The 17,751-nt window shown below is 40.7% G+C and overlaps 1 protein-coding gene across 4 annotated transcripts; it reads right to left on the bottom strand.

The window, feature by feature from the left end:
• Positions 1 to 1,122: 1,122 nt before the first annotated feature.
• On the bottom strand, positions 1,123 to 16,773 carry ndel1a (nudE neurodevelopment protein 1-like 1a). Of its 4 annotated transcripts, none has more exons than XM_080872724.1 (10): positions 16,663 to 16,773; positions 14,568 to 14,664; positions 10,879 to 11,032; positions 6,739 to 6,887; positions 5,688 to 5,824; positions 5,385 to 5,558; positions 4,895 to 4,989; positions 4,659 to 4,795; positions 4,489 to 4,523; positions 1,123 to 2,173 (listed from the first exon to the last, which is right to left on the bottom strand). In XM_080872724.1, exons 2-10 carry the CDS (start codon positions 14,651 to 14,653, stop codon positions 2,166 to 2,168), a joined length of 975 nt encoding a protein of 324 aa, XP_080728850.1. In that variant the 5' UTR covers positions 14,654 to 14,664; positions 16,663 to 16,773; the 3' UTR covers positions 1,123 to 2,165. The 4 variants fall into 4 exon arrangements, with proteins under 4 accessions (XP_080728850.1, XP_080728849.1, XP_080728848.1 ...); XM_080872723.1 differs by having other exon boundaries at positions 1,124 to 2,176; XM_080872722.1 differs by lacking the exon at positions 4,489 to 4,523 and having other exon boundaries at positions 1,125 to 2,173.
• Positions 16,774 to 17,751: the final 978 nt, after the last annotated feature.

Genomic DNA, 17,751 nt, shown 5'->3' with positions numbered 1-17,751 from the left:
CCTTTACGCACATGTCACACATTTTAAAAGCATTGTAGAATTTTAATTTCATGACATGAAAATTAAGTTTCAGCCACATAAGTTGAATAATAAAAACACTAAATGGTTCTTATATTATAAAGCCATCACGTTGCCTGTCAGCCACATAGCAAGAGGCCAAAATGAAACATTTTCAGCATAAAAAAAATATATATATCTACAACCTTTTTTTTATTTTTATTCATTTTTTAAAATCTTTTACCTGAGAGATTAAGCAGAGACGGACCAAATCACTATTGTAGCACAGGCATGTACTAGTAGAATAAAGCAGGGTAAGATTCAGGGCGTGGCTATGAAACCAATAGGTGACATCACTGTGGTTACTTGTATCTTGTATCTGAAGTTCATTAGTATAGATATATGTAAGAATCTTCTTAGAGTATTTCTAGTAGTGGAACAATTTAAATTTTTTTTTTTTTTTAAATCCACAGAAATAATTTCCAGTTTTCAAGTCTTCTACAGTCTTTTTAGACTGACATAAAAATATAATTTGACAGCATCAACACATCTGAGAACTGGGTATGGGTGTTTTTCCTGACGACGGGGCAATCGTGGCTCAAGAGTTGGGAGTTCTCCTTGTAATCGGAAGGTTGCCGGTTCGAGCCCCGGCTTGGACAGTCTCGGTCGTTGTGTCCTTGGGCGAGACACTTCACCCGTTGCCTACTGGTGGTGGTCAGAGGGCCCGGTGGCGCCAGTGTCCGGCAGCCTCGCCTCTGTCAGTGCGCCCCAGGGTGGCTGTGGCTACAATGTAGCTGCCATCACCAGTGTGTGAATGTGTGGATGACTGGATATGTAAAGCGCTTTGGGGTCCTTAGGGACTAGTAAAAGCGCTATATAAATACAGACCATTAACTTATAGATTCAGTCAAATCTGATTTAAATAACATCTTCAGTTTTCTTGTTATTTTTCTGGACTACCAAAACAACACTAATATGAAAAGCTCACCGTATTCTAATTTCTAAACTGATACAACAGAAAAACAGCAAACATTAATATTTGAGAAGAGAATGAAAAGTAGTCTTTGCCTTGAGAATAACTTCAAGAACCAAGTAAAACATAATCAGTGTGGTATAATTACATATTTTATTGAAACATGCTATAAAAGAAATTTAAAATAAATTAAACCCACAAACAGGCAATATTGCACTCGAATGAAAAAAAAAAAAAAAAAAAAAAAAAAAAAAAAAAACCCAACAAAAAACAAAACAAGGTCAAAGTGCTTCACTTGCAACTGAGAAAGGTTTGTGCATCAATTCAAAGAACAAAATGTGGATAAAACGTTTCGACTACAGGCTGTAAGAATGCTGGTTAACTGGTCCGAACACTATGACAGCACTACTTTAACTGGCTGCCTGTCAATAACGATCAATATGACCAATACTGTACACGTCATGTCACACGGTTCAGAAGTTACATGGTGTGTTTGGCTCACTGAAAAACTCCCGACTCTGTGGAACTAAATAAGAAGTCAAATACAAGCGCATGAGGATGGCGCCAGAATCACCCAAAAATCACTACCTGGAAAGGCTCTTGGAAACCTCAATAATTGGTGGAGTCACAGGCCACATGGCACAGTTATTTAGGACATCTGCATCCAATAAACCTGCTGATTTTTATAATTAGAGGGTTCAGCAGTGGTTTAACTGAAGTAATTTAAGTTAAAGATCAGTGAAGAGGCTGCTTAGATTTAAAAACAAAAAAGCAACTCATCATCATTTCCAAGACTAACTGCATAATATTTCCCTTTCCAGATGATATGCCATTCTTAGAAACCACTTCACATGTCAGGGGAGATCCTTGAGGTAAAAAAAAAAAAAAAGCAGAGGGGGGGCTTTAACAGTCTTTGTGAGCAAACAGTGGATACAGTAACACATCATATACAGACTAATTTACAGCAAACGAAGCACAAGTGAGGACAGACAGAGAGAGAGGCAGCGCGGGAAGATGAGGAGATGAGCCACAGTAACAGTAAGTTTTACAGTATTAGCCTTTCGTGATCCCTCTTTTTGCGCCTTCTCTTCCTGTTGTGTTTCATGTTGGCATCACAAAGCCAGGGGCACTAAACCGTGGGAGGAGGCGGCGGGAGGCGCGGTGATGGCCATCCGGGTACCAGCTTCGAGTCCGTTCACGGTCCTGCTGCGAGAAAACAGACTTTTGAAACAAAAGGTCCCGGAAGCAGATACACGAACCCACCCGTTACCAGCCACCAATCAAAGCCTCCACACAGTTAAAGCAGTTTAATTTGAATGCAAACAAGGTGGTCAGTATGGAAGCCCATTGGTGCCAGATTATGAAAGCCAGGAATCGGATATAATAAAAATGATCAGTCATGAAAATAAATAAAGATAGATCAAATATATGTTTTTAAAAGCAGCTGAGATAGTCGATATAAATGTGTCCAATAATCTGTATGTTCTCAATCATAAACATAAAAGTAATAATCATCAATAATCAAAGGACCACCTGGCTGGCTGAAAAGGTTTTTAGCTTTCACTTAAAAATGGATAAAAACAGCTAAATTCATGACATATGTCAGCTGGCACACTTTCTATGCCAGGAGCTACAACTAACATAAATACAAAGATATAAATTTGGTAGAAATGTAAAAAATAATAATAGTATCTCTCATCCCAGTACAAATATTTAATGTGGCTCTAAAACACATGATTACGATTTCTCTACATCTACCTATTATATACCCATCCACCTATACTTTCCCTCAACAGCTGTTTTTAAGATGCACACAATTAGAAGAAAATTGGCTCAAAGTTATGGTGGCCCCAAAGGGGGAAGATGTCAAATAAATAAAGAAATAAAAGCTTGTTTGAGGCAGAATGAACAGACACGCATCAATACTCTGTATAAAATAAAGACAAATTATTTTCTGCTCTAGTAGAGACTTAAGTATATACTTACTAAACTACTGTATTCAAGTAAAAATTTATCTACTGTATTGTAGATACATAAGGGAAAATGAGATCAGATAGCTTCAAAGCTTTGGTCGGTTTTACTTTATCAAAAACTGCCAACACAGGTCGAAGCACCGACCGGCGCAGCGGGAGGTGGCTCTGTCCTCATTATCAAACGCCCTTCATCTCACACAGGACAACAGCTGCATAGCAGACATGAGGCAATATTAGCAAACACAGGCATGTGCCGCTAAAAATAAAAGTTTAATGCAGAAACTGGGAAGGAAGCAGGAGAGTCACCCAGAGTTATCCAACTGGTTTCACCGCGTTCTTTTGTGGGTCACAGTTGGGGCATGAAAGGCATCCTCTGTGTGGTAGGAGTTTGAAAAGCACAGAAATATGAGCTTTGGAGGAGTGCCAGTGAAACTACATTTTCAAGACTGGGCTGGGCATTGTGTGGAAGTTTTCTCGAACTGGTGTTTCTGTGTATCCAAATTCCTGTGCCGACGGAAAAGCACATTTCTCAGTGTTACAAAGTTTTTCCATGAACGGTGTGAATAAAGTTACAAAAATCTGTCTGAATTAGGCCAAAAAATAAAAAAATAAGTCTACAACCCTAACTACGATGTATTGTCAATTATACTACCTGACACTTTTTACTTGTCATTTTTAAATAGATCTTGAAACAAAATTACTTTTATTGCAGCTCTGGTGATTTCTTGGAACTTCATTTATTGAAGTATAAAGTCATTTTTTCTTAATAAATGGCCAGACATAGCTGAATGTGACTGTACTCTTCATAAGACCTCCCTGCTCTGAAGTCACCCAGACAATGCCCTTGTTGTGCACACATACTCTGCCTATTTATATTTCTCTCGCACAGCAGAAACACTACACTTCCTCTGGCTGCCAGTCCCCACAGTAAGGATCTGTTGGCAACATAAGCATGAAGAGCAAAAAAATTCAAGCTGAACAAAACCGTTGTCATCATATACAACAATAAACCAACACCTGGATCCTGTTAGCAGGTGTTATTATATACTCATATTAGGTAGTGCTTACTAATAAGGTTCTTGAGCCACTTGTGGCTATATTTCCCAACTTCATCAGGACGTTGGTTTTCATTTTATGTTTGTTGTAAATTAAATTCATAAATATGTACACATCCATGTGGGAGGTGTTAGCACCCTAAATAAATCCAATCCGACTGAAGATTCTCTCGTGAATCATCTCCTGAGGGACTTCCAGCCATAAATTAAAACAAATAAAAAGGTATGGCAAAAACGGACTTTGTTAATAGCATTACTGGTTAGATCTGGAGCTGAAAACAAACACTTTATACTAGTATAGACAAGAAAAACATGAATCAGGTCACTTTAGAGTTGAGAGATTATTTCAGCAGCACCACGCCACCACCACTAAATGGTTATCCAGCCCACACTTATTTCTATGAGATGGGAAAAGAGGCTTGTTAAGGAGCAGCGGCAGCATGCATGGCCCTCTACACACTTGCATAACAGGTGAAGGAGCTACAATTACCCCAAATTAATGCAGGGAATATGACCATCTCAGTCCTGCTGGGGGGAAAAACAAATGCACACCATCTCAGATACTCGTCCTTATTCACGCAACAATACAACCATGCTGTCCACACTTACATGTGACAGTAATGGGCAATAAAACTACAGACTGAATGTGCTTTCACTCACGCTTTATCAAAATATGACGTATGGAGCGCTTGGGAGTAGTTTGCATTCAGCGCGTTGCTGTTGTCGAGAGCGAACGTCTTCCGAGCTTTCTGGTCTTTGGCAAAGTTCCTGCAGGCGGCGAGCTTCGACTCGAGAGCCTGTGAGGACACAAAAGATGAAGAGGAAAGATAGAGGACTTCCGACATGAAGCCAGAGGTGGAAATGAGAACCAGAAACAGGGAGGAGGAAAGACTCACCCCAACTTTCCGGAGCAAATCACTGACAATGTTGAGGGCTGATATTCTGGCCGAGGGGGTCAGAGGCGAGTTGCTGCCATAGCCATTTGATAGCACTAGTTAGAAAAAAGTAAAGAAACCAATTTATTCCTCCAATTTTTATTTTATTAAATCTTTTACAGAGTTCAAAATCATTATTCTGTTTAAGCAATTAGTTCCCCCTGTTTAATAACCTCTTGGCAGATTTCAGACACTTATTTATGAATATTTGTTAAATTAAAGACATTAAAATCAACTGTTAATCTGCTATATTTTTATAATTGAGCCAAAATATATTAAAAGGTTTTCATGGGGTCTTTGCTGCACTTTAACTGCACAAGAACTGATTATACAGCTGGGTCATTACAGAAATAAATGTTTTCTGCATGCAAATATACGCGCAGCACAACATTTAAATAAAGAGCTACATGTCTGTACTTGCATGTTGAGGGGAAAGACGTTGTGCAGCTACCTGTTTGGTTGGCAAAGGCGTTGTCCAGACCTTTGCTCAGTGGGGTAGCCGGCAGGGAGAGGGAGGCCTGCACAGCCGTGTCCATCTTCACGTTATCCTGTGTGGGTGAACTCGGAGCGGACATCCTGGTTACGTCTGCCTGCCTCTCTCGCACGGCGAGCTCCTGCCGTAAATCTTTTTTTTTAAAAAAAGAAAAGATAATTGTAACAAATATATATAGGAAAACCCAGATTTTAACCTTCAGAGGAGAAAGACTGCAGCAGCTGCACATTAATGAGCTCGAGTTCATGAGTGAGTAATCACCTCTGGCTTCATCCTTTAATCTTTGCACCGAGACCAGCAGCGACTCCTTCTCATCCAGCTCGCTCTCCAGGAAGGCATTCCTCTCAATGGCCTGGTTCAGACGCTGCTCGAAGTTCTCAAGAGACACGATAGTTGCTCTAGAAGAAATATTTTTAAAAAGGAAAAAGACTTCAGTAATTATGTGCAAATAACCTCAGAGGCATGTTCTCTGCAGACACTAGTGCTTGAATAATAATGAGTAAGTAATCAATATCTGAGGCTTATCTATTGATTTTAATCCAGCTTTGTCCAGCAATCAATTGACTTGAAGCCATTTGTTAATTGCAATGAGATCCTAGAATTTTATCTCTTGCAAATTTTTATAAAAATGTAACCAACATCACAAAGTAGGCAAGAAACAGAAGTGTGTTTGCACTTACTTAAGGTAGCGTCATTTGTTTATTATGCTGAATATTCTACATGATCCCAGCAACAAAGCTAAAACCTAAAAATCAAGTTGAAACTTTCAGAGGCTGAAAACAAATTAAGCCAATGTGAAGTAGCTACAGCTGCAGTTCCTCCAAAGGCCACTGGGGGCTGGCGCTGAAAGAGTCATTTTCTTGGCTATGCTGAACTGCTCTGCTCTTTGCAGCTTCACCCTTTACTGTTAGATGTGATATATTATCATCATATACTGTACACAAAAGATGGATGTAACTATCACGATATGACTTAACTTTCAGGATACCACCATATTATTGTTGTTGTGATTTTTGTTTTGTTTTTTTAGCTGTAGTTACCACATTTGGAGAAGAGGGTGGAGTTAGAAAAACGATGTTAGCAAGCTGTACCAGAGATAGATTACTGCTTTGACTCTTGCTCATCAAAACTGAAGCGCACATGACTGGGTGGTCTAGTAGTGCACGTAAATGCACAGTGATCTGTATTGTTTGTCCGATATTTTCATTAAAGGTGCATAAACACCACAAACATGGTCAAATGGTTCACACAGCACAAAGGAAACTTTGAGACTGTTTTATTTATTTAGTAAGTATTAAGAGTCCAAACAGACCTTTTGGCTCTTTCCAGATCATCGTTGGACTGCTCGAGCTCTCTGACGTATTTGTGAAGCTGCTCCTTGATGCTGCGCGTTTGGCCGAGGTCGTCCTCCAGCATGGAGATCTGCTTGTAGCTCTGAGAGTACTGCTGCTCCATCTTCTCCTGAGGAGGAGAGCAGACAACATGTACTGAACATCTGACTGCATGCATTTAAACACATGATTGAACAGCTCCCAAAGCACGCCGCCATACATTTTTCAGTGCTCCATTCATTTTCCCTTTCCATTTAAAAAAAAAGCAAAAAAAAAAAAAAAAAAAAAAGCAGCAGTGTGACCCATTTATCCACCAGCTCTGAGACAATTGGCATGATAAACACCACCGGGCCTGTCTGTGTGTCTGACCTACATCTGCTGATAAAGTAATGACTGAGCTGCAGCCAGCCGCAGAAAGGCCAGACAGTCCTCTCGTTCAGCAGGTCCAATTAACAGAGTTTAAAAGCACAAACGCTGAGATAAATCTGAAGCTCTGATTCTCGTCCTTTTAGATCTGAGCTCAGCCTTTGACACCATTTCTCACTCTGTCCTTCTAAGCAGACTTTCCTCTCTCGGCATCTCTGACACACCCCTCGCCTGGTTTCAATCATATCTCCTCGACCGTTCCCAGTTTATTCAACTAAGATCATTCCGCTCTCGTCTATTCCCCGTCACCTCTGGTGTACCCCAAGGCTCAGTTTTAGGCCCTCTTCTCTTTATAATATACATCCTCCCTCTAGGTACCATCTTCCGCAAATTTGATCTTCACTTTCACTGTTTTGCTGATGACACCCAGTTATATCTCTCTTGCAAACCTGATTCCTCCCTCCCACCTTCTTCCCTTACAGAAGGTCTATCCGAGTTAAAATCCTGGTTTACCTCTAATTTTCTAAAGCTCAATGAGGATAAAACTGAGATCCTCCTTATTGGCACCAAATCCAACCTTTTGAAGGCAAACCATTTCTCACTCACCATCGATAACTCCACAGTTCTCCCTTCTCCTCAGGTTAAGAGCCTTGGTGTCATCCTAGACAGTTCACTTTCTTATAAATCACACATCAATAACCTCACCCGTTCTGCCTACTTCCATCTACGTAACATTAACAGATTGCTTCCTTCTCTTTCCACCCAGTCTACGTCCATTCTTGTACATAGTCTTGTTACCTCCCGTATTGACTACTGCAATTCTCTTCTGCATGGTCTCCCCCAAAAATCCCTCCATAAGCTTCAACTGGTTCAGAACTCTGCTGCTCGCATTATCACCAGAACCCCCTCCTACCAGCACATCACCCCTGTTCTTCAGGAACTTCACTGGCTCCCTGTGAAATTCCGGATAATTTTCAAACTTCTTCTGCTCACCTTCAAGGCCCTTCATAACCTCGCTCCTTCTTACCTTTCTGACCTGTTAACCACCACTTGTTCTGCCCGTTCACTTCGTTCTTCTTCTTCTGTCCAGCTTACTGTACCTTCCTTCCGCCTCACCACCATGGGAAGCAGAGCTTTCAGCTGCTCTGCTCCCAGGTTGTGGAATTCTCTGCCCCCTGAAATAAGAAATATTGGTTCTCTCCCCCAGTTTAAATCCCAACTCAAAACTCATCTGTTCAAATCTGCATATTCACTGTGAATCCACTGTTTGTTCATTTTATCTTGTGCTTTATTTTATTGTTCTTATTCTGCCATTGTTTTACTAAAGTGTTTTATCCTATTGTAAAGTGTCCTTGGGTGACTTGAAAGGCGCTCATAAATAAAATTTATTATTATTATTATTTTGCAGCAGTCTACATGCACAAACACAGCACGAGAATATTACTCACAAATCAGAAAATAACACTTAAGATTAGGTTGTGTTTCATGAACATCTGTAAAGGACTGCTTTCTTAATCAAACGTTTTCAGAATGTTAGTATATTTTCTGAGATGTGATGCATTATGAATGCTTTTAGTTCACCATAAAGAGTTTGATAAATGTACATTTATAAAAAAACGTACTTGGCCCCTCACCCAGGACCAATTTGCTTTGAGATAATCTGTGGAAAATGGATGGACGGAAGGAGAGAGGAGGATTATCCAGGATATGTTTGTTGACTTGTCCATTAAAGGTTTTTAGCCATTGAGCGTGTGCTCTCACGCTCGTAACGGCTTCAAACTCCAACATGGCACAGACATCTTTTCTTACAGTCTACGATAAATATTCACAACTTTATTCAGTTAGTTTTGTGCAGTTTATCTTTGTGGTTTGTTAGTCAGTCCTAGGCCATTTTCTTTGTACCCGTGTTATTTTATAAGGGTGCTGTTTTGTGTCCTTTTTATGTTTTAGGAAAAATTCAATTCCTACATCCTGTTTCAGAAATTTTTCCTTTAAAGCTTTGTTAAGATACAAAGCTATGGTGTGTGTAGTAAAATTAGAACCATGAGACATGCCCCAGTGTTGCGCCAACATCTCACCAGTGCTGCATTTCCTCCAAATCAAAGGTGTGAAGTCAGCACTGCTGAAAGTGAAACCTGTCAGACACCTTGGCACAAACAAGTTTTCCCTGCAGGTGGCTCGACTCACCCGGCTTGAAACATGGACTCAGAAATGAGCCACTTGGATTTGGTAATTATGGAGCGAGAATAACAGCGAGACACAATCCGATGCATTATTTATGAGTGTGGCACAGATCAGCTGCATCAGTATACAGCCAGATTAGGGCAGAACAGGTGGTGAGATTGGAAGGATATACCTCAGATTCCCACTGCAGCGAGATTACCATTTAGATTGCACTTTAAAACATCTCATCTCCAGGACTGTACTCAGTTTTCAGGCCAGTAAACTACAGGATAAGGTTACAGCTAGAAATCCAACAAAGGCAGGGCCACAAAAATAAGAGGTGTTGTTCTTTGAGAAGGCAGCCAATAAACATTTATTCTGCAAGACATCGCTTCTACAGGAGCAGCAGCTGTTACAGGCCCACTTCTCTTCACTCCCAGGAGACTACACTCAAGGGCAGCAGATGATAGATGGCGACGAAAAAAAAAGCCCTCATATTTATTTCAAGGATACGTGTGAAGACACTCGCCTAATGTCTTGTTAATATTAGAAACATATATACATAATGCTGGCCTCATCATAAATGCAGAGTGAGAGAGAAAGTCACAGTGAAGGTCTTCTTTAGGTTCACCACATAAATCTGAGAAGCTTAATGAGATACAGTTGGATTGTTAAAATAAGCCATTATGGCTCAGTAGCAATTATTCTATCAGGCTTTTAATTAACCAGTTAAAATCAGCTTGTTCGTAAAATGCCAGAAAATGGCACGAAAAGCTCACAAGGATTTTCCTGACCACATGGTGGCACTGACATGTTGATCACCTGATTCTCAGCTCTTAAATCTAACCCATCAAAAACATGTTAAAAACATTCAGGATGACTAAATTAACTTAGAACATGACCATTTATGGTTTAGGTAAATTAACTAGATTAAGAAAAAGGTCATTAGAGAGGCTTAGAGGTGCTGGTTATAGCTAGCTTTTAGCATGCTAAGCTATGCTAAACTACCAGGTGTTCTGGGAATCCATCATACCTGTTGTTTCTGCACATGCGCACAACACAAAATTCAGTGCCAAACTGTCCTACCTATTGGAATTTATGCTAGAATTATTGTGCGACAGCGGAAATGTCCATAAACTACAAACGGTAGGACGGTTTGCCAAAGTGCGCAAACTTAAAATAATGTATTCTAGCATGCAGGCCTCACGGTGAGCACAACGACCTATCAGATAAAGCGGTTACTCTATATAGATATTAATTACGTGGTGTCATGTATATATTGCTGAAGTGTGGTCGGTCACATTGGACATGATTACAAGGGGAAATTGTGCATTTCCTGATGGGTTGGTGGAACAAAATTGGGAGCACTGCACCAAAGCTTACAGATTGCAAACCAAAAAAAAACAAAACACTGCTTTGCCAGATTAGGCCCCCAGGGCTTTAGTTTGACACCAAATAATGGATGTAGCCCATACAATGCCACCCACTAATTAGTAAAAATCACATTATGATGCCTCAAAATATCTATGATGGAAGTCATGTCCATCTTTTATAGAGTCTATGGTCAGCTTTCCACAGACTGCAGCAGTTACCTTGAGAGTTTCAACCTCATTCTTGAGTCTGTTGTTCTCAGACTGCAGGTCCTTCATTCGATGCTCGGCCTGGCCAAGCTGTGCTTCCAGCTCAGCCTCCAGCTCCCTGCTCCCCTCCTGAAACTCCAGCAGCTCCTCCTGAGCCTCCTCACAGCTGTGGGCAGACACACAGAAAGCCATTAGACGACAAGTCGAGACAGAAAGAGGTAGACGTGCAAGCCTGGGAGACACGGCTGGTGGATGCATTCATCAAACTTTACAGCTGGATATGGTTTTATTTTTATCGCCGTTGCATCTCCTCTGGGCGCTCGAGATCTGACCCAGATACAATTCCCCAAACTCGAATGCAATTTGTCACCTACTTTGTAAAGGGGGTGTTTTAAGGGTTTTAACCCTTTAATTTCTCCTAAGAGATGAACTGCTATAAAATATTAACTTAGGAATTAATATTTAAAGACTAACAGTTGCTTTTGTGCAAAATTTACTTCTGCAAATAGTGACCGCTTTACCCCACATCCACACACCCGAACTACAGCGTCACTATAAAAACTGATTTATTCCCTGTACTTTGCTCCTTTTCTGAAATCTCAGATTCAGCTTTTGTCTTCAAGACTTTTTAACTGGGCCGGTTTTTACTCGTCTTTATGTTTATGAGACAAGGGTTGAGAGCAAGACTGAAGCCCATCCATCATCTGGATGGAAACTGCACAGATTTCTCCTGATGGAGCATGATTTTTCAACAGAGTACAGAAATTCTTGCTTGTCAAGTCAATTTTTTGATGTAATCTAACACAACATAATTTACCAGAGACGCTCAATCAGATTAAGATCTGAAGAGCTTTCAGGCCATGGATCTGAAATGTTTTTGATGATCTCTGAGTCACTTAGTTATCACCTTCTCTTTGTGACATGGTCCTCGATTGTGCAGGAAAAATGCAAAGATTGTCACCAAATAGCTTGAGGGTTGTTACAAGAAGTTGAGGATGTTTTTAATATAGTCAATCTTTAAACAGCAGGTCGGACAAGAAGAATCCACAAATGCCAACGAAACAAACCCTGGTATGCTTGGAATTGACGTCACTGTTGAAGCTGCTGCTAACTTCTTACCATACCTTGCGAGTCTGTAACAGTCTGTTATGAAACAGTCAATGATTTACCATCTTTACAGCTTTACAGGCCGCTGCAGTCGATCTTGTCTAGTAAAAACAGCTGACACTATTGTGCCAGCTGACATGCTGGCAGTGAGGTCAAACTGAAATTTGTGTTTTAACCAAGAAGTGCGTCTCTGACTCTCCAATGTAACCTTCGAAACATACAACGAGCCACATGATCCTGGACCAGCTTTACCGCAAAGTGCTGATTATGTAAGTGTCTGCTGATGTGGTCACTGAGAGACTGATACACGGACACACACACACAGCTGTCTAAAAATGGCATCATGGGAGCTGAAGTGCTCGGGGTGGCACCGAGCCAAGGCATCCATTTGTTTTCAAAGCCACCGCGGTAATGTCGAGCCAGGCCGGGCTTTGAACTGGTTTCGCTCTGAAAAGGTTGGCTGTCACACATTTGCACACTGGTGCCTCCTCTTTCCCTACATTCAAAACCAGACAGCATGACAAGGGAACCCTTTGTGGGCCAAACACACTCATGTCATATTGTTTTGCTCATTCAAAGTTCAAACCCGAGGTCCTCTGTGTTATCGCTGTACAGTGGTGAAGAATCATGGTATTGCTTTGCTACTTAGCGCACAGGACAGCACTGCTGGGCTTTGTGAACAGCTACACAGAATAATACAATGTACCTCTGTACCTCAGAGACACAAACTGGGAACTGTCCTTCACTTATATGACCCCAATAAACATGGCCTCCACTCTGAAGGAAGCCCATTGTCTTACATAATCAGGCGTAGGCCTGAGCTTGTTTCCTGTAGCACCTATTGTTGACATTTCAATCAGCTGATCTTAATCAAGCAGCATATAGAGCACAGAAATAGGTTTCATACAAATGCAGCAATCTTTACACGATGAATGAACAACAGTGAGAATCTGCACAGAAAAATCATTCAAAGATGGGACAAAGAGACGTGGGAGCCTTTTATGTTTAATGTGAAATATGAGCTGCCGCTGTGGGAAGAAATTGAGAAGGAAGATTTCACTGCTTGTCTCACAAGTGTCACCGGAGATGCCAACAGCGGCTGCTAATTGAAAGTCTAAGACTGACAGATAGCAGATTAAGCATTTCTCCCACAGACACAAAGAGCGGACTGGTTACCATCAGATCTTGTGATTCAAATGTCGCTAACAAAGACATCTCTCAGTTCAGAAGTAGCTGCACAGAGATCATTTACATAGGTTAAAGGTTGCAGCACCAGTAAGAAGTAGTAGGACTTCAGCTAATGACTGCATTACACTTGACACAATCACACGCACGTTTATACAAAAAGCTTTTTTCTATACTTAAGTGCTCTCAGCCTAATTTTAACACACTCACACTCTGATGGATGTGTCAGGGGTAACTCTGGGTTCAGTCCCTTGCCCAGAGATCCTTCAAAACAGACTAGAGGAGCCGGGGATCAAACCCCTGACCTACTGACTGGTAGACGACCTGTTCTGCCTTCTGAGATATAAAGGTGTATGTATAAAGATAAAATAACCAGTGCTAATCAACTGTAAACTGAAGTTTAATGCTCATTGTTTTACTTTTAACAATAAAACTCTAATCAATCATATTAGCTAAACATGTGTTGTATTACCAATTAAGTTTGTCATTTTAAAATGTTAAAGAATTATGAATTATATACATTTTACTGTACAGCATCGCCATGCTGGTGATCTCAAAGATGTGGGGTAGGTTTGAAATACTGGGGAGATATGGTTACTTTATGGTGCCTGCTTTGTGTACAGGGGAGTTGTCATGTTGAAACAAGGATGGGCAAAAACACCATAGTCTAAAACATCACTGAACTGCACAATGCAGCTTTGTTATATAAAGAATCAAGATCAAAACAACCTCCAACCTAAAGCAGAAGTCACATAAGGGGATCTTTATTTAAAGCAGTAACAAATGTATACTGTACTGGAATAAAAATAATGCTTTCATTTTAGCTCACATGTTCCAGTTTTGAATGACAATACCTCTGAAATGAAGGATGTATTGCATATCTTACCGATTACTGGGAGGAACAGTGGCACATTTGAGCTTTTACTTCCCATTAACCTTCATTTCAATGCTGTGCACGAGGAGTTGAATACTTTATGCTTTGGTCGCCTCTGAGGAGGATTTTTCAATTTCCCCAGGTACCATATAAAAGCTTGGCTCACCTGAGTTTTATCAGGTTCAATGTGCATGAAAGAGACAGTGGTACTTGAGCATCAAGGTGCACAATAACCAAATGTACCTACAGTTAAAAGATTAAGTTTGTGCATTTTTTCCTCCTGTCAATGCATCTTCTACCACAAGTAACTCTTGACCAAAGAGAAGTTAAAGCCCCAAACGCTGAATTAGCAGAGGAAGAAGATGGGAAAACTAGGCTGGACTTCACCAGACAATCTTTTCATGAGATTTGTTGATTATGAGTAAAAAACACAAAACTATACCTGCATTATTATTTAACTAAGTGTTTCCAAAGGGCTGAGGCACTGATGTTACTGAAGGAGAAACAGAGCCTGCACAGTGTGTATTGTACATACCTTTTCTTGTACTTGAAGGAAAGAGCCTTCCAGAAGTCGATTTCCTCATCTTTTGAGGAGAATTTCGGTATCATATCCATTTCCATGGCAAAAAAATCTACACAGGAGGGAATCGGGAAACAAGCGTGATTTCAGTGGGATAAAGACAATCCTACAAAAGACGAAAGGTTAACAGATGAAGTATAAACATTTGAGAAAAACCCATTTTCTTCTCATAGTCGTTCTTCTAAGCCTTAAAGCTCTCTCAATCCCCAACAAGGCAGCAAACATCTAAAGACACAACATCAAGTGAGAACTAGACTCACAAATCAATGAGTCAAACTACAGCTGGGAGCTAATCATCAAAAGGACTCCCTACAGACTGCAAGAAACCCAACAGAGGCAACTGCAGAGCACACAGCATTCAAATGTGCTTTCCAGGCTTTAAAAAATAAATAAATAAATAAGAGCAACCACTCCTGAAAAACAGCATTTTTAATTTGATGTAGAGCCTTCTGTATGATTAAATATATCATAGATTGGCCCAAATAAGACTCCACAGGCTTGTTTAGGCTGTGTATAATGCCTCCTATGCGTAGCACCCGATGGGCCTAGATGTTAATGCAAAGCACAGTTCACAGAGGTAACAATGAGACCGGGAGCCTCATTGATAACTTTTAGGGGGAATTTAAATCCCCAAACACCAAACCAGTTGTGAGCAGGAGCGGATGGGAACACTAGGCTGCAGCAAGAACTGGACAAATGATTTTGGAGGATAGTTTTGCTCTCGTGAGATCTGCTGAGGTCTAAGTTAATCAATAGGCAAAATCAGTGAAGGTACCAGTCCAATTCCAACTCTGTCTCACCTTCTCTTAGAACATGAAGAATACCCGATGCAGACAAGAGAACACAGTGATAGTATGAAGCCTGACATTTTTCACAGGGGTAGCACAGCTTCTCTTTGGTGCTATGGATGTAATAGCTCCCACAGTGGGTCTACATTTCTAGTTTATTTGCCACATAAGGGAACAGGAACTGCTAAATGAGCATCAAAGCTCAAATTAATCTTTAATCACTCCTCTGTGCTCCACCACTGGGACTCACTCCTGAGATTCAAAACCACTGCTTTAAGCTACCCTTCTTTTTATTGGCTGCCGCTCATAAATAGAAAGGTTGACCGGTGAGTGGGTGGGTGGGGCTTCTGTGACCATATTAGCGACATCTGCTCTCTTTGACATCAAAGACCCAAGAGCAGGAAATAACTGTCTGAAATGAAGTGTTTAGAGCAGTGTGAAGTCTGGGCCATATCATATCTGGGCCAGCAGGTGGTTAGCTTAACTGAGGGAAACATCTGGACGAATTCCACTAAATCTAACAAATTAGCAGTAAATTTCACATTTTGAGTAAAATAACCGAATCTAATCTTGAACTAGGGGATGAAAAAAATAATAAAATAATTTGAAGGCCATTCAAGCAGAAATCCTATTAACTTTTTATAGCACAGGATGCAAAAATGTATTCTGTCATCCTTTGATTAATTCAGCTTTATGTTATAGCCAACACTCACGGCTCGAAGGAGAAATTATAGCCGGGGAACAGCAGTACACACTGGAGCCGCTGTTTCCCAAATTAATGGGATTATTATTTTTCCATTTAGTTTTTATGAAGTCTGTCGATTTAAATAGGCGTAGGTGCAAACTAAGGGTGGTTTGAACAGGCCACATCACTGCAGGGTGAAATATTAATCTTTAAATAACCTGATCTCAATTCCTCACTCAGAAAAATGACCCTGTTGAACACGGACCATATGTCGAGCCAACCACAGCCCCGCCGAAGGTGATAAACATTTTCACTACAAGAAAAGCAATTAAAAAAAAATCCACCTCAAATTAAATAATCGGGTTAGCGTTGGAAACATAACACAGGATTGGAGATGATACCAAGCTTGGCGGCTGAAAACGTGCAGATGATGTTGAGGAGGATGATGATGATGCGCTCAGCTGTCAAAACTGGGTGTGCAAAGGAGCCGAACGAACCGACGACACGCTGCTCTCAGTGTTTCACCTCCATTTGTTTTCCACTACAAAAATAAAATAAAGGATAATGAACTCGGTACCTGAACATCGCTTCGAACAGAGCTGTTTATCGGTCCATCCTGCACGGCTGCCGAGGCCGACCGTCCCCTCCAACGTCTGCTGATCTCTGCTGCTCACAGGAGCGTTTAAAGGGAAACACACCCTCCACACAGATCCTTCTTATTTCCGCACCTCAGCTATAATTTGGATCCTTATGCCAGAATATTCACAAGGCTGAGAATATGTGGAGAATATTTTACTGATAATAACAACAACAACAATAATAATAATAATAATAATAATAATAATAATAATAATAATAATAATAATTATTATTATTATTATTATTTTGTCTGAGGTGAAAGATCCTCATAGTCAGTGAATAATGAGTAGATCAGCTCAGATGATAAAATTAAATATTTAATTTCTAATACAGTAAAGAGCTCTGTGTTTTGGTTGGCTGGTGTTTATATAAAGAAAAGAAAATGCAATAAAAAATAAAAAGTAAAATTATGGTTAGGAGTGGATTTCATCAACTCGTGCCTTTTTTGCTCGCGAGCTTCACTGCTGCTCACGAACTGCGCATAACACTCAGTTAATGTTAAATTATCATCACCTGGCGGCAGTGGGCTAGAACAGCAGTCTGTGTAGCCTTTGAATTGTGCCTGAAGTCATCTAAAAATTAATGCGTGCATATAATTAAGTATGCTTTTCTTTAGAGATATAAGTTCACCTCCTACATCGTTCCCTCGCTCACCTGGAGACCGCTGGAAGCACTGTGAGAATCATGTTCTTTGATTTCTCCAGTGCCTTCAACACCATTCTTCCCTCGGTTCTAAAGGACAAGCTGGTGAACTCTGGAGTGGACCATCACCTCACTACCTGGATCCTGGACTACCTCACCGACCGACCACAGTATGTGAGGACTCAGGGCTGTGTGTCGGACAGGGTCGTCTGCAGTACGGGGGCCCCACAGGGAACGGTTCTGGCTCCGTTCCTCTTCACCATCTACACTGCAGACTTCTCCCACAATTCCACCCAGTGCTTCCTGCAGAAGTTCTCTGATGACTCTGCAATAGTCGGCCTCATCACTGATGGGGACGACAAGGAGTACAGAGGTCTGACCCAAG

Source organism: Rhamphochromis sp. 'chilingali' (assembly GCF_963969265.1).
Source record: "Rhamphochromis sp. 'chilingali' genome assembly, chromosome: 22".
NCBI lineage: Eukaryota > Metazoa > Chordata > Actinopteri > Cichliformes > Cichlidae > Rhamphochromis > Rhamphochromis sp. 'chilingali'.
The sequence above is the reverse complement of the archived record's forward strand: the minus strand, read 5'-3'. Positions and strand labels throughout refer to the sequence as shown.

Bases quoted from the DNA above. Each gene is read 5' to 3' on its own strand.
- ndel1a (XM_080872721.1), bottom strand. From the start codon at position 14,653: ATGGAAATGGATATGATACCGAAATTCTCCTCAAAAGATGAGGAAATC. The intron at 5,825-6,738 runs GTCTGTTTGGAC...TATTTCTTCTAG, and splicing joins GATCTGGAAAGAGCCAAAAG to AGCAACTATCGTGTCTCTTG. The intron at 5,559-5,687 runs GTGATTACTCAC...TTAAAAAAAAAG, and splicing joins ATTAAAGGATGAAGCCAGAG to ATTTACGGCAGGAGCTCGCC.